Consider the following 13,487-nt stretch of genomic DNA (forward strand, 5'->3'; position numbering starts at 1 on the left):
TTTTGGGCAGGGGGGGGGTGTGACGGGGTGTGAGGAGCGGAGGTGCATTTTTCTCAGAAAACAGGCAGGTTTTGGCACCTCCCAGAAACTGTGAAAACCACGTCCCCCACCCTGTACCCAAAGAGAAGCGACAGCGGAAAACGGTTACAAAAATACAGGGGGTGGCCTTTAATTGGGGGGCAGGGGGGGCTGGGGGTGGCCCTGGAGGGGCTGTGGGTGCCCCAGGGGGGGTCGTGGGTGTCCCTGGGGGGGCTGTGGGTGTCCCCGGGGGGGCTGTGGGTGTCCCCAAGGGGCTCAGGCGCCTTGTTGGTTCGTCTCGTCTTCCTCGCGCCGCTTCCAGATCTGCGGCAGAGCAGGGAAAAGGGGGGGGGGGGAGTGGTCAGGGGGGGACAAAGGGACATTTTGGGGGGTGACAAATGTCCTCCAGGACCCCCCCTCGCTGTCACCGAAGCCCCTCACCTGGATGTAGGCCTCTGAGAGGGTGATCATCTGCGGCAAGATGTCGGTGACCTGCAGGTCCTGCAGCTCGTACCACTTCCCGGTGCCCTGCGAGGGGACAGAGGGGATGGCGGGGGGCGGGGGGGGGGGACACCCCCTTGTCACCCCTGAGGGGCTGAGGGACGGCAGCCCCAGGCCAGAGCTGGCCCCCGGCTGGCCCCCGGGAGCATCGCGCCAGCGGGTGTGGGGCTGGGCTGCGACGGGAGGGGCTCGAGGGTGCACACACAGGTGGGGTGTGGTCGTTATCGCTCGTTAACGAGAAATGGGGCCTGCACAGGCCGGAACATGAACACAACAGAATCAGTGTTAATATGGTTGGATAAAGTATGAGTAGGAGTATAGGTAAAAGTAAAGTCAAAGTAAAGTCAAAGTAAAGTCAAAGTCAAGTCAAAGTAAAGTCAAAGTAAAGTACGCTAAAAGTACACTAGAAGTAAAGTAAAGTATAAGTAAAGTATAAGTAAAGTGTAGGTAAAGTGTAGGTAAAGTGTAGGTAAAGTGGAAGTAAAGTGGAAGTAAAAGTAAAGTCAAGTCTAAGTCAAGTCTAAAGTATAAAGTCTAAGTCAAGTCTAAGTCAAGTCTAAGTCAAGTCTAAGTCAAGTCTAAGTCAAGTCTAAGTCAAGTCTAAGTCAAGTCTAAAGTATAAAGTCTAAGTCAAGTCTAAGTCTAAGTAAAGTCTAAGTCAAGTCCAAGTCCAAGTCAAGTCCAAGTCCAAGTCAAGTCCAAGTCCAAGTCAAGTCTAAGTACAAGTAAAGTACAAAAGTAAAGTATAGGTAAAGTAAAGTATAAGTAAGTCAAGTCTGAGTCAAGTCTGAGTCAAGTCTAAAGTATAAAGTCTAAGTAAAGTCTAAGTCTAAGTCTAAGTAAAGTCTAAGTCTAAGTCTAAGTAAAGTCTAAGTCTAAGTAAAGTCTAAGTCTAAGTAAAGTCTAAGTACAGTCTAAGTAAAGTCTAAGTACAAGTAAAGTACAAAAGTAAAGTATAGGTAAAGTCAAGTATAAGTAAGTCAAGTCTAAGTCAAGTCTAAGTCAAGTCTAAGTCTAAGTCAAGTCTAAGTCTAAGTCAAGTCTAAGTCAAGTCTTAAGTCAAGTCTTAAGTCAAGTCTTAAGTCAAGTCTTAAGTTAAAGTCTAAAGCATAAGTAAAGTCTAAGTAAAGTGTAAGTATAAGTAAAGTCTAAGTATAAGTAAAGTCTAAGTAAAAGTAAAGTCTAAGTAAAGTATAAATATAAGTATAAATATACATATAAGTAAAGTATAAGTAAGTATAAGTATAAATATAAGTATAAACCTGTGTGTAAGTAAAGCACAAACCCAAGCCCAAAGCCCCAGTACCAGTGCCGGTACCTACAAGCGCCAGCACCGACCCCCTCGGTTCTCCCCCAGCCCTGGCCAGGCTCTGGGTGAATCCACCAGGAGACTGAAACCAGACGTTTCCACTCAAAACAAAGGTGCCGGTTATTCTGGGTGGCTGATTTTTGGTCCCTAAGGCCGGACCCGCTCACAGCGCCTTCGGGTGCCTCAGCTACGGGTGGACGCCCCGCGTAGGATTTCCCGCTCGCCGGGACAGGCTCAACAAACCCTCGCTGCACCCGGGGCTGCCCAGCGCCTGCGGGGCTGGATGGTGGGAACGGGTGCGAGCGGGGATGGATCTGCCTTAATTCCCTCTCTCCCAGTGGTGATTTGATGCAGCCCCTGTATTTCCCTATTTAAGTGCGTGATTCCACCTTTCCTTACTGCGTCTTTTCTGTATGACTGTTACATTATTCCGTTATCCCCAGTAAAACACACCTCCTCTTGTCACCCCGCTGTCCGAGTTTAATTAACACCCTTAATCAGCAAAACACCCCCCCAGGGACAAGCGACACTCACGTGGTGCAGCACGTGGATGCGGTAGGAGCCCTCCGAGGGTTTCCCGTCGTGCACAATGTTGGCGATGAGGTCGTAGGTGGTGTTGGCGTGCGCCGCCTGCACCTCCTCTGACAGGTATTCCCGCAGGTCCACGTTCCTGGGGACACCCCGGAGCACCCCACACCCCTCAGCTGGGTGTCGCCGGCACCCAAACCCCAGAGGAACCCCTACACCACCCACAGACCTCCCCAGATGCTTCCAACCGCCCCTTAGATGCTCCCAAACCCCCTCCAGATGCTCCCAAACCCTCCCCAGATGCTGCCAAACCCCTCCTAGATGCTCCCAAACCCCCTTCAGATGCTCCCAAACCCCCTTCAGATGCTCCCAAACCCCTCCTAGATGCTCCAAACCCCCCCAGATGCTTCCAAACCCCTCCTAGATGCTCCCAAACCCCCCCCAGATGCTTCCAAACCCCTCCTAGATGCTCCCAAACTCCCTCCAGATGCTTCCAAAACCCCCCAGATGCTCCAAACCTCCCCCAGATGCTCCCAAACCACCTCCAGATGCTCCCAACTCTCCCCAGATGCTTCCAAACTCCTCCTAGATGTTCCCAAACCTCCTTTAGATGCTTCCAAACCTGCTCCAGATGATTTCAAACCCCTCCTAGATGCTCCCAACTCCCCCAGTTGCTCCCAAACACCTCCTAGATGCTTCCAACCTCCCCCAGATGCTCCCAAACCCCCTCAGATGCTCCTAAACCCCCTCCAGATGCTTCCAAACCCTCCCCAGATGCTTCCCAACTCCTCCTAGATGTTCCCAAATCTCCTTTAGATGCTTCCAAACCCGCTCCAGATGATTTCAAACCCCTCCCAGATGCTCCCAACCTCCCCTAGTTGCTCCCAAACACCTCCTAGATGCTTCCAAACCCCCTCCAGATGTTTCCAAAACCCTCCTAGATGCTTCAAACCTCCCCCAGATGCTTCCAAACCACCTCAGATGCTTCCAAACCCCTCCTAGATGCTCCAACCCTCCCCCAGATGCTCCCAAATCCCCTCCAGATGCTTCCAAACCTGCCCAGATGCTGCCAAACCCCTCCTAGATGCTCCTAAACTCCCTCCAGATGCTTCCAAACCCCCTTTAGATGCTCCCAAACTCCCCCTAGATGTTCCAAACCTCCCCCAGATGCTTCCAAACCTGCCCAGATGCTCCCAAACCCCCTCCAGATGCTTCCAATCCCTCTCCAGATGCTTCCAATCCCTCCCCAGATGCTTCCAAACCTCCCCCTAGATGCTTCCAAACCCCTCCTAGATGCTCCCAACCTCCCCGAGATGCTCCAAACCTCCCCCAGATGCTCCCAAACCCCCTCCAGATGCTTCCAAACCCCCTCCAGATGCTTCCAAACTCCTCCTAGATGCTCCCAAACCTCCTTTAGATGCTTCCAAACCTGCTCCAGATGATTCCAAACCCCTCCTAGATGCTTCCAAACCCCCCAGATGCTTCCAAACCCCCTCCAGATGCTTCCAGACCCCCTTCAGATGCTTCCAGACCCCCTCCAGATGCTTCCAGACCCCCTCCAGATGCTTCCAGACCCCCTCCAGATGCTTCCAGACCCCCTCCAGATGCTTCCAGACTCACAACGGGGTGCACGGAAAGAGAGAGAGAAACCCCAAGTGCCCACCCAGGGGTCTTCACCACTCACGTGATGGGGAAGTTGACGATGGTGGGGTTCTTCTCGACAAAGAAGTTGTTCTTGGTGAAGCGCTTGATGCAGAAGATGAGGTAGGGAGGCAGCTTGGTGAGCTGGAAGCGCTTGAGAAAGTTCTCCTTGTAGGTTTTGTACTCCTTCTCGGTGGCCCCGTTGAATTTGGCCAAGATGCTGAAGAGGGGGACCTGGGGGATGATGAGCTGCTCCTTCTCGTCCTTGTAGAGCGGGGCGGTGGGAAGGTCCAACGTCAGGTACATGAAGGTGGATTCCACCATCATCTCCTGGTACTCGGTGTTCTGCAGGAGCTGCGCCTTCTCCTCGGCTGGCTGCGGGACACGGGGCTCAGTTGGGGGCTTGTAGACCCCCACGGGGGCAAGAACCAGCCCCCTTTGCCCTTCCATGTACTCACCAGATCCGGGTGAGGCAGTTTTTTGGTGAAGATGCGCATAGAGCCCTGGAAAACGTCGGTGACAATGGCTGCGGGGACAGAGAGACGTTGGTGGGGGACCAGGGGTGACAAGAGGGTGCCCCAAGGGAATAAGGAGCCTTCATCACCCTCCACTCACTCTTCTTCTTCTTCTTCGTGCCGCCCAGGGCCGAGTGTAGCGCGTTCAGGAACCAGGAGAGAAAGTCCACCCCGTCCCCTACAAACCAGAGAGTAAATCAGAACTGGGGCAGGGGGCTGGATCCAGAGTGTCCCCCCCACCACCACCATCCCACCCTGCTCCTCACCTTGCTTGGTGATCTGGAAGTTCTTCTTGCTGCAGAGAACCACGGCCTGCAGCATCTCGTGGGGCGAAACGTGAGCTTTGAAGTTCCGGGGGTTCCAAAGTTTCCGCATCAGCTCCCCAAAACGCTGCACCAGCAGGAACATGATGTCCCCGGGCGGGCGCTGGATGCTCTTGTAGTTCTCCTCCTCCAAAAAATAATTCCTCAGCGGCGGCACGTTGGATAAAGCCTGTGGGAGAGAAGCCAGGAAGCATCCCCGCCAGCCTCGGGGTGGGATTTCACCCCAGAAATGAAGCCTGGAGCCCCCTACCCGGTGATACCTGGAGGACGGCGTTGGCGTAATCATTGGCTTTGATGTTGTTGAGCCCCACGATGCCAGGCAGGTACGTGGTGCCATCGTAGGCACGGGAGAGCTTGGCCTGCTTGTCCAAGTTGGTGATCTGCTGCGCGGTGAAGGTGGGCTTCAGCACGTACTGCGGGAGAGAAACGGCGTCGGAAAAAGAAGGGGGGCACACAAAGCTGAACCCCCCTCCCAGGGCAGCTCAGCCCTCCTGCCGCACCGTGATGTCCTCCAGAGAGGAGTCGATGATCTCGTAGTTGTCGGGGAGGCAGTAAAACTTGAGCGTGTGGAGGTTGAGGAAGACGTGGTGGCTGAACTGGACGCTGTGGATGTAGGCGTGAGACTTCAGCCCGCGGCCTGTGGGGGAGAGGGGGGGTGTCAGGGTGGAGGGGCACGGGAGGGGCTCGAGAGGGAGGTGGTGGGGTTGGGGGGAGCCTCAAGTCCTCAGAGAGGAGAGAGGGAGGTGGAGATGGACTGAAGTGATTCCCCATCCGCATCTGGAGGCTGCTTCTGCCCACCCCGAGCGTCCCCGTGCCTCCCCCCAGGCAATATCTGGCCCCTGGGGATCCCTGTGCCCCCCTCAGCAGCACCCCAGCCCCTGGGTGTCCCCCATGTCCACCCCCCCCCAGCAACACCCTGGCCCCTGGGTGTCCCCGCCATGTCCCTCCAGCAGCACCCCGCTCCCCAGGGGGACTCACCCTGGAAGTACTTCCCGCAGACGAGGCAGGCGTAGACATTGATGTGGGACAGTGAGATGGAGCAGAGCTTCTCGAAATCGAAATCCAGGACGCTCCTGGGATTGGGGCAGAGCTGCAGGTGGGCTGGGGGGGACCCCCAGGGACAGCGGGGACCCCCAGGAGGGGGAGGAGCCCCCAGGGGATGCCCCAACCTGTCCCCCCCCCACTCACTTGTTGATGGTGTCCAAGTAGGGGCAGTGCCGGCTGCGCTGGTCCTCGGGGTCGAAGCGGCCGTAGCGCACTGCGGGGCGAGGGGCTCGTTAGCGAAGGGGGTCGCGGGTCTCATTAGTGCCAGGACGACCCCTCGCACCAGCCGTGAAGGAAATGGCCCCCTCCCCGTTAAGCCCCACCCGGGGATGAGTCTCGGTTCCCCCCCCGGGTGCCTCTTCTCCTCCCCAGAACTGAGCCCGGGACCCCCAGGATCAGCCCCGGTGCCCCCCCCGCACCCCTGGACCCCCTCGTGTGTCCCCCTCCACAGACACCCCCGGTCCCCTCCACAGACACCCCCGGTGCCCCCCCCGCAACACCCCGGACCCCCCCGTGTGTCCCCCTCCAGACACCCCCGGTCCCCACCGGTGGGCTCGGGCTCAGGATCGGAGTCGCCATCAGGCTCACGCTCACGCTTGACCCGCACCGGGCCGGTGGGGATGGCGGAGCCCCCCCAGGAGCCGGTCCCCGCCTCCCGCTTGATCCGGGCGGGATCAACCGGCAGCGGCAGGGCCAGGCCCGGCTCCACCGCCTCCCGCCTCCCGCGGTCTCGCTCCGCCTCCCGCCGCCCCCGGGACCGCTCCGCATCCCCCTCCCGGCGGCTCCGCGACGAGCCCCGTGAGGAGGAGGAGGAGGAAGACGAGCCGCCGCCGCCCGGGCCCCGCGGGGCCGCCCGGGCCTCCCGCTCCCGCTTCCCGCGGCTCGACATCCCGCCCCTGCGCATGCGCGGGGGGGCGGTGTCTAGGACCGCGCGGCGCCGGGACCGCGCATGCGCAGACGCGCGGGCGCAGCCGCGCCCGCGCGTCTGCGCATGCGCGGTCCCGGCAACCGGCGGGGCTTTTAAAGGGACCGCGTCCCGTTACCGGTGGCCCGGTGCCGCCCGCGGTCTCCCGTGCTCTAGGCCGGCTCCGGTGGCGGCTGATGGAGGCGACCGCGGGCTGGCGCTGCCGCCCGGGTGGGCGACTCGATATGAGCCACGGTTTCGTGCGGCACATCCGCCGCAACCAGATCGCCAGGTACCGGCCTTAGGCCAGCGCGGCCCCGGGACCCGCTGTGACACTTCTGGTGTGTGTCCTCCCCCCCCCCCCGCTCTCCCGGTAACCTCCTCGGTCCCCCCCCCCCCGGTGCACAGGGACGCCTACGAGCGGGCGGTCCGGCAGGCGCGGGGGCGGGCGCGGGGCCGGCTCACCCCGACCCCCCCCCGGCCCCGCCGCCCCGACCAGCAGGTGTATCGACCCCGGCGGCCCGGTGAGTGGGGGGCACCCATGGGTGGGGGAGGAACACCCCTGGGTGAGCTGGGGGGCACCCAAGAAGGGGGATAAATGGGGGGAGACCTCAGGGTGGGCTGGGACAAGAGGGGGCACCCAGGGGTGGGGGGAGTGTCACGAGGCACCCCTGGGTGCGCCTGGGCATGGGAGGGGCACCCAAGGGTGGGGGGGAGGTGGGGGAGCACCCCAGGGTGGGTTGGGACATGGGGGGTACCCAAGGGAGACACAGGGATGGGGGACACCCACGCGTGGGCTGGGCATGGGGGGGGGGGCATCCAAGATGGTCATGGGGATGGGGGGCACCCAAAGGTGGGAGGGAGTAGGGGAAGCACCCCAGGGTGGGCTGGGACATGGGGGGCACCGAAGGGAGACACAGAGATGGGGAGCACCCATGGGTGGGCTGGGCATGGGGGGGGCACCCAAGGGAGGGATGGGGATGGGGGGCACCCAAGAGATGGTTTGGGAGTGGGGGGGCACCTAAGGGTGGACCAGGGAATGGGGTGGTGTGCAAGGGGGTGATGGGGTGGGGGGCACCTAAGGGTGGGCTGGGGCATGGGGAGGGGGGGCGCTGGCTGCTCCCTGAGGGCGCAGGTGCCACAGGGGGTCCCGGGGGAGGTGCCAGCCCGGATCCCCCCACCGCCGACACCCGCGGGCCCCGACTCTTCTGCCTGGAGTATGAGGGGGACGACGGCCACGTCACCTGTGTCATCGTGCACCAGGTGGGGACCCTGGCGTCCGGACCCCGCACACCCCCGGGGGGGTGGCTGGGCAGGGTCCTGGGGGCACCCATGGGTGCGGGGTTGGGGGGGCAGGAGGAGCAAGGAGGGGGGATGCTGTGTGCAGGGGGGTCGGGGCACCCATGGATGTGGGTGGGGGACATGGGGTGCCCTGGATGCAGGTGGGTGCTGGGTGGGTGGGTGTGGGTGCTGCTGTGGGGCGCTGCCATGGAGCGCAGCGGGTGACAGGGTGCTGCAGGGGGACAGCGCGGAGGAGGTGACACGGCGGGTGTGCGCCCGGAGCCCGCTGGAGCCAGCCCTGCGCTGGGCCCTCTGCCAGCGGGTGCAGGACGAGCTCAGCAAGCGCCGAGGGACGGGGTGACGCTGCCAACACCCCCCGAGGGACACTGCCACCCCCCAGGGGTTACTGCCACCCCCTGGGGACGCTGCGAGGCCCGGGATGGGTGACAGCCGCTACCTGGTGTCAGTAAAGGTGCTGCGAGGCTCCGGTGTCTGGCTCCGCTTGGGGAAACTGAGGCACGGGGAGACACCCAGGTGGCTGGGCTGGGGGAGGGGAGGGCATTTGGGGACCCCAATGTGTCACCGTGTCACATCGCCGCTGTCATCGCCCTCAGCATCCCCTGTCATGGGTGCCAGGGTGCCCCCTGTGCAGGTGCCAATGGGTGCCCCCCATCTTGTCCCCTCCCCAGGTGCCATCATGTCCCCAGGGTCCCCTCCATCTCAGTGGCAGGGCCACAGCACCCTCCTGTCCTTCCCCCACCCTGTGCTGGTGGCACCTGGGGACAAAACCGGGTGTCCTCAGGGCAGATCCCACCCTTTGTTATTGTAGGGTCTCCTCAGAGGTGGGTTGTGCTGGTTTATTGTGACAGGGTCTCCCCAAATCCGGTCCCTTTGTTATTGTAGGGTCTCCCAGGAGCAAAGCGGGGTGGTTTGTTATTGTAGGGTCTCCTCAAAGCAGGTCCTGGTGCTGATTTATTGTAGGGTCTGGCACGTTTGTTGCTGTAGGGTCTCCCCAAAGATCATCCCGTTGGTTTGTTACTGTAGGGTCTCCCCAAAGATCATCCCGTTGGTTTGTTATTGTAGGGTCTCCCCAAAGATCATCCAATTGGTTTGTTGTTGTAGGGTGTCCCTGAAGCAGATCTTGGTGGTTGTTTACCGTAGGGTCTCCCTGAAGATCACCCCGTTGGTTTGTTGTTGTAGGGTCTCCCCGAAGATCATCCCATTGGTTTGTTATTGTAGGGTCTCCCCAAAGATCACCCCGTTGGTTTGTTGCTGTAGGGTCTCCCCAAAGATCACCCCGTTGGTTTGTTGCTGTAGGGTCTCCCCAAAGATCACCCCGTTGGTTTGTTGTTGTAGGGTCTCCCTGAAGATCATCCCGTTGGTTTGTTATTGTAGGGTCTCCCTGAAGATCATCCCGTTGGTTTGTTGCTGTAGGGTCTCCCCGAAGATCATCCCATTGGTTTGTTATTGTAGGGTCTCCCCAAAGATCACCCCGTTGGTTTGTTGTTGTAGGGTCTCCCCAAAGATCACCCCGTTGGTTTGTTGCTGTAGGGTCTCCCCAAAGATCACCCCGTTGGTTTGTTGCTGTAGGGTCTCCCCAAAGATCACCCCGTTGGTTTGTTGCTGTAGGGTCTCCCTGAAGATCACCCCGTTGGTTTGTTGTAGGGTCTCCCCGAAGCAGATCTTGTGGTTGTTTACCGTAGGGTCTCCCCGGGGATCGTCCTGCTGCTCGGTTATTGTCGGGTCTCCTCAAAGCTGCTCCCGCTGGTTTGTTATTGTAGGGTCTCCCCAAGTCCTGGCAGGCTCCCCGTGGCACCAGGGGGGGTACCGAGGGGGACAGGGACGGTGACAGTGATGATGGCAGGGGGTGGCCGCGGCAGCCCTAGCGCCAGGGCGAGGACGAGGAAGAGGAGGAGGAGGAAGAGGGTGACGAGGCCGATGGCCACCAGGCGCCAGCGCCGGTGTCCCCTGTGCTGCTGCTGCGCCACCGCCTGCGTGCTGCGGACGAAGCTTTCGCCCTGTGGGGACAGCGTGGGGGGGGGACACGGTACCCCCCCGGGCCATATAGGGCTGTAGTGTCCGGGGGGCCCTATAGTGCCATACAGCCCCCCCCTTCCCCCCCGACGCTATAGTGTCCTGTGTGTCCCCCCCCAGCTGTATGTCCCTATAGCATTCCCCCCCCCCCGATTCCTCCCCCCAGGACCGTATGTCCCTACAGTGTCCCCCTGCGAGCGGTTCCCCCGTCCCTGAGGCTGCAGGTCCCTATAGTGTCCGTCCCTCCCCACCCGGGGACCACACCCCCACCAGTGTTTGTGTCCCCCAGGGCTCTATGTCCCTATAGTGTCCCCCCGGCCATGTTCCTTCCCCCGGGACTGTATGTCCCTATAGCGTGTCCCCCCAGGGGCTCTATGTCCCTATAACGTGTCCCCCCCCAGGGGCCATATGTCCCTATAGTGTGTTCTCCCAGGGCTCTATGTCCTATAGCGTGTCCCCCCCCAGGGGCCATATGTCCCTATAGTGTTCCTCAGGGCTCTATGCCCCTATAGGATGTCCCCCCAGTGCTAGATGTCCCTATAGTGTGTCCCCCCCGAGGCTTTATGTCCCTATAGTGTGTCCCCCAGGGCTGTATATCTCTATAGCGTGTCCCCCCAGGGGCTCTATGTCCCTATAGCGTGTCCCCCCCAGGGCTAGATGTCCCTATAGTTTGTCCCCCCAGGGCTCTATGTCCCTATAATGTGTCCCCCCCCAGGGCTCTATACCCCTATAGTGTGTCCCCCCCAGGAGTTATATGTCCCTATAGTGTCCCCCAGGGCTCTATGCCCCTCTAGTGTGTGTCCCCCCAGGGCTCTATGCCCCTATAGCATGTCCCCCTCAGGTCTAGATGTCCCTATAGTGTGTCCCCCAGGGCTGTATATTTCTATAGTGTGTCCCCCCAGGGGCTCTATGTCCCTATAGTGTGTCCCCCCAGGGCTCTCTACCCTTATAGTGTGTGTCCCCAGGAGTTATATGTCCCTATAGTGTCCCCCAGGGCTCTATGTCCCTATAGTGCGTCCCTCCCAGGGCTCTATGTCCTATAGTGTGTCCCCCCCGGGGCTCTATGTCTCTCTAGTGTCCCTCCCCAGGGCTCTATGTCCCTATACTTTGTCCCCCCCAGGGGTTATATGTCCCTATAGTGTGTCTCCCCCAGGGCTCTATGTCCCTATAGTGTGTCCCTCCAGGGGCTCTATGTCCCTACACTTTGTCCCCCCAGGGGCTCTATGTCCCTATAGCGTGTCCCCCAGGGCTCTATATCCCTATAGTGTGTCCCCCCCCAGGAGTTATATGTCCCTATAGTGTCCCCCAGGGCTCTATGCCCCTCTAGTGTGTGTCCCCCCCAGGGCTATATGTCCCTATAGTGTGTCTCCCCCAGGGCTCTATGTCCCTATAGTTTGTCCCCCCAAGCGACTATATGTCCCTATAGTGTCCCCCAGGGCTGTATATTTCTATAGTGTGTCCCCCCCAGGGGCCCTATGTCCCTATAGCGTGTCCCCCCAGGGCTCTATGTCCCTATAGTGCGTCCCCCCCAGGAGTTATATGTCCCTATAGTGTCCCCCAGGGCTCTATGTCTCTCTAGTGTCCCTCCCCCAGGGCTCTATGTCCCTATACTTTGTCCCCCCAGGCTCTCTATGTCCCTATAGTGCCCCCCCGGGCTGTATGTCCCTATAGGTGCGGGTGGGTGCCCACCATGGCGCGCAGCTCCTGGGCGCGGCTGTCGAGGTCGCTGAGGCGCCCGTCCCGCTCCAGCGCCCGGGCGAAATTCTGCTTCATCAGCTCCGTCACCTCCTCGGCCTCGCGCTGGCACCGCGCCAGCCCCGCCTGGGGACAGGGAGGGGTGGGGGACACGTGGGGACAGTGGGACCCCGGGGACGGGGAAGTGTGGGGATGGGGGGTGGGGGGACTGTGGGTGCTGCAGGGAAGGGGCATATGGGGACAAGGGGACCGTGGGGACAAGGGCACCACAGGGAAGGGACACACTGGGGACAACAGAGGGACAATGGGGCCATAGGGACCACGGGACAAGGACACCACAGGGAAGGGACGCTGTGGGGACAATAGAGGGACAATGGGGCCATAGGGACCACGGGGACAAGGACACCACAGGGAAGGGACGCTGTGGGGACAACAGAGGGACAATGGGGCCATAGGGACCACGGGGACAAGGACACCACAGGGAAGGGACGCTGTGGGGACAATAGAGGGACAATGGGGACAACAGGGGGACCATGGGACACAGAGACCATGGGGACAATGGGGACAAGGACTTCATAGGGAAGGGGCAGCATGGGGACAATGGGGACTGCGGGGACATAAAAGACCATGGGGACAGAGGGGACATAGGGACAAGGGCACCACAGGAAGGGGTACTACAGGGCAGGGGGACATAGAGGGACAATGGGGCCATAGGGACCATGGGGACAAGGACACCACAGGGAAGGGGCACTATGGGGACAATAAGGAGGACAATGGGGCATATGGGGACATAGAGGGACAATGGGGACAATGGGACCACGGGGACAAGGACACCACAGGCAAGGGGGACTATGGGGACAATAGAGGGACAATGGGGCCATAGGGACCACGGGGACAAGGACACCACAGGGAAGGGACACTATAGGGACAAAAAGGGGACAATGGGGCCATAGGGACCATGGGGACAAGGACACCACATGGAAGGGGCACTATGGGGACAATAAGGGGACAATGGGGCATATGGGGACATAGAGGGACAATGGGGACAATGGGACCACGGGGACAAGGACAGCACAGGGAAGGGGCACTATGGGGACAATAAGGGGACAACGAGGCCATAGGGACCATGGGGACATAGAGGGACAATGGGGCCAGTAAGGGGACAATGGGGCCATAGGGACCCTGGGGATTTGGGACGCTGGGGACAAGGGCACCCCAGGGAAGGGGCACTATGGGGACAATAGGGGGACTAAGGGGCCATGGGGACAACAGAGAGACAATGGGGACAAGAGTACCCCAGGAAATGGGCACCATGGGGCCATACGGGACTATGGGGACCTACCTGGGGACCATGGGGACAGAGGGGACACAGGGACAAGGGCACCACAGGGAAGGGGCACATGGGGACACTGTCACCGTGAGGAGGTGGCACATGGGGACCACCGGGACAGGAGACATGGGGGACTTGGGGACACGGGGACAAGGCATGGGGACACCCAAGGGTGGGCACACGGGGACCGTGGGGTCGGGGCCCAGGCGGGGACACGGGGTGTGGTGGGGACAGGGGACATGGAGGGGGGGTGGGACACGCGGGGATCCGGGGGACGGGGCACCGGGGGGGTGGGGGGGGGGGGGGGGGGGGGGGGGGACGGGGACAACGACACGCGGGGACACGGAAAGTCCCACCCGGGCCA

The 13,487-nt window shown here is 60.5% G+C and overlaps 3 protein-coding genes across 3 annotated transcripts; 1 reads left to right on the top strand and 2 right to left on the bottom strand.

The window, feature by feature from the left end:
* Window positions 1-144: 144 nt before the first annotated feature.
* USP39 (ubiquitin specific peptidase 39) lies at window positions 145-6,768 on the bottom strand. Its single transcript, XM_074808189.1, has 12 exons — window positions 6,426-6,768; window positions 6,024-6,093; window positions 5,814-5,908; window positions 5,336-5,472; window positions 5,096-5,248; window positions 4,779-5,004; window positions 4,613-4,690; window positions 4,456-4,523; window positions 4,041-4,372; window positions 2,363-2,498; window positions 460-546; window positions 145-342 (listed from the first exon to the last, which is right to left on the bottom strand). The coding sequence occupies exons 1-12, from the start codon at window positions 6,766-6,768 to the stop codon at window positions 295-297; spliced, it is 1,773 nt and encodes a 590-aa protein (XP_074664290.1). The 3' UTR covers window positions 145-294.
* Window positions 6,769-6,883: 115 nt separating this feature from the next.
* On the top strand, window positions 6,884-8,548 carry C28H2orf68 (chromosome 28 C2orf68 homolog). Its single transcript, XM_074807986.1, has 4 exons — window positions 6,884-7,075; window positions 7,192-7,307; window positions 7,928-8,046; window positions 8,303-8,548. The coding sequence occupies exons 1-4, from the start codon at window positions 6,981-6,983 to the stop codon at window positions 8,423-8,425; spliced, it is 453 nt and encodes a 150-aa protein (XP_074664087.1). The 5' UTR covers window positions 6,884-6,980; the 3' UTR covers window positions 8,426-8,548.
* Window positions 8,549-8,907: 359 nt separating this feature from the next.
* VAMP5 (vesicle associated membrane protein 5) lies at window positions 8,908-13,318 on the bottom strand. The gene is made up of 2 exons (XM_074808200.1): window positions 11,788-13,318; window positions 8,908-10,082 (listed from the first exon to the last, which is right to left on the bottom strand). The coding sequence occupies exons 1-2, from the start codon at window positions 12,244-12,246 to the stop codon at window positions 9,837-9,839; spliced, it is 705 nt and encodes a 234-aa protein (XP_074664301.1). The 5' UTR covers window positions 12,247-13,318; the 3' UTR covers window positions 8,908-9,836.
* Between the last annotated feature and the right edge of the window lie 169 nt (window positions 13,319-13,487).

Source organism: Strix aluco, chromosome 28, assembly GCF_031877795.1.
Source record: "Strix aluco isolate bStrAlu1 chromosome 28, bStrAlu1.hap1, whole genome shotgun sequence".
NCBI lineage: Eukaryota > Metazoa > Chordata > Aves > Strigiformes > Strigidae > Strix > Strix aluco.

Coding starts and splice junctions, on each gene's coding strand:
- USP39 (XM_074808189.1), bottom strand. CDS start 6,768: ATGTCGAGCCGCGGGAAGCGGGAGCGGGAGGCCCGGGCGGCCCCGCGG. Junction 4,691..4,778: donor CTTCCAGATCACCAAGCAAG/GTGAGGAGCAGG, acceptor TCTGGTTTGTAG/GGGACGGGGTGGACTTTCTC. Junction 2,499..4,040: donor ATCGTCAACTTCCCCATCAC/GTGAGTGGTGAA, acceptor GGGTGTCCCCAG/GAACGTGGACCTGCGGGAAT.
- C28H2orf68 (XM_074807986.1), top strand. CDS start 6,981: ATGGAGGCGACCGCGGGCTGGCGCTGCCGCCCGGGTGGGCGACTCGAT. Junction 7,076..7,191: donor CGCCGCAACCAGATCGCCAG/GTACCGGCCTTA, acceptor CCCGGTGCACAG/GGACGCCTACGAGCGGGCGG. Junction 7,308..7,927: donor GTATCGACCCCGGCGGCCCG/GTGAGTGGGGGG, acceptor CAGGTGCCACAG/GGGGTCCCGGGGGAGGTGCC.
- VAMP5 (XM_074808200.1), bottom strand. CDS start 12,246: ATGGCCCCATTGTCCCTCTGTTGTCCCCACAGCGTCCCTTCCCTGTGG. Junction 10,083..11,787: donor CCCAGGAGCTGCGCGCCATG/GTGGGCACCCAC, acceptor CTGTCCCCACAG/GGCGAAAGCTTCGTCCGCAG.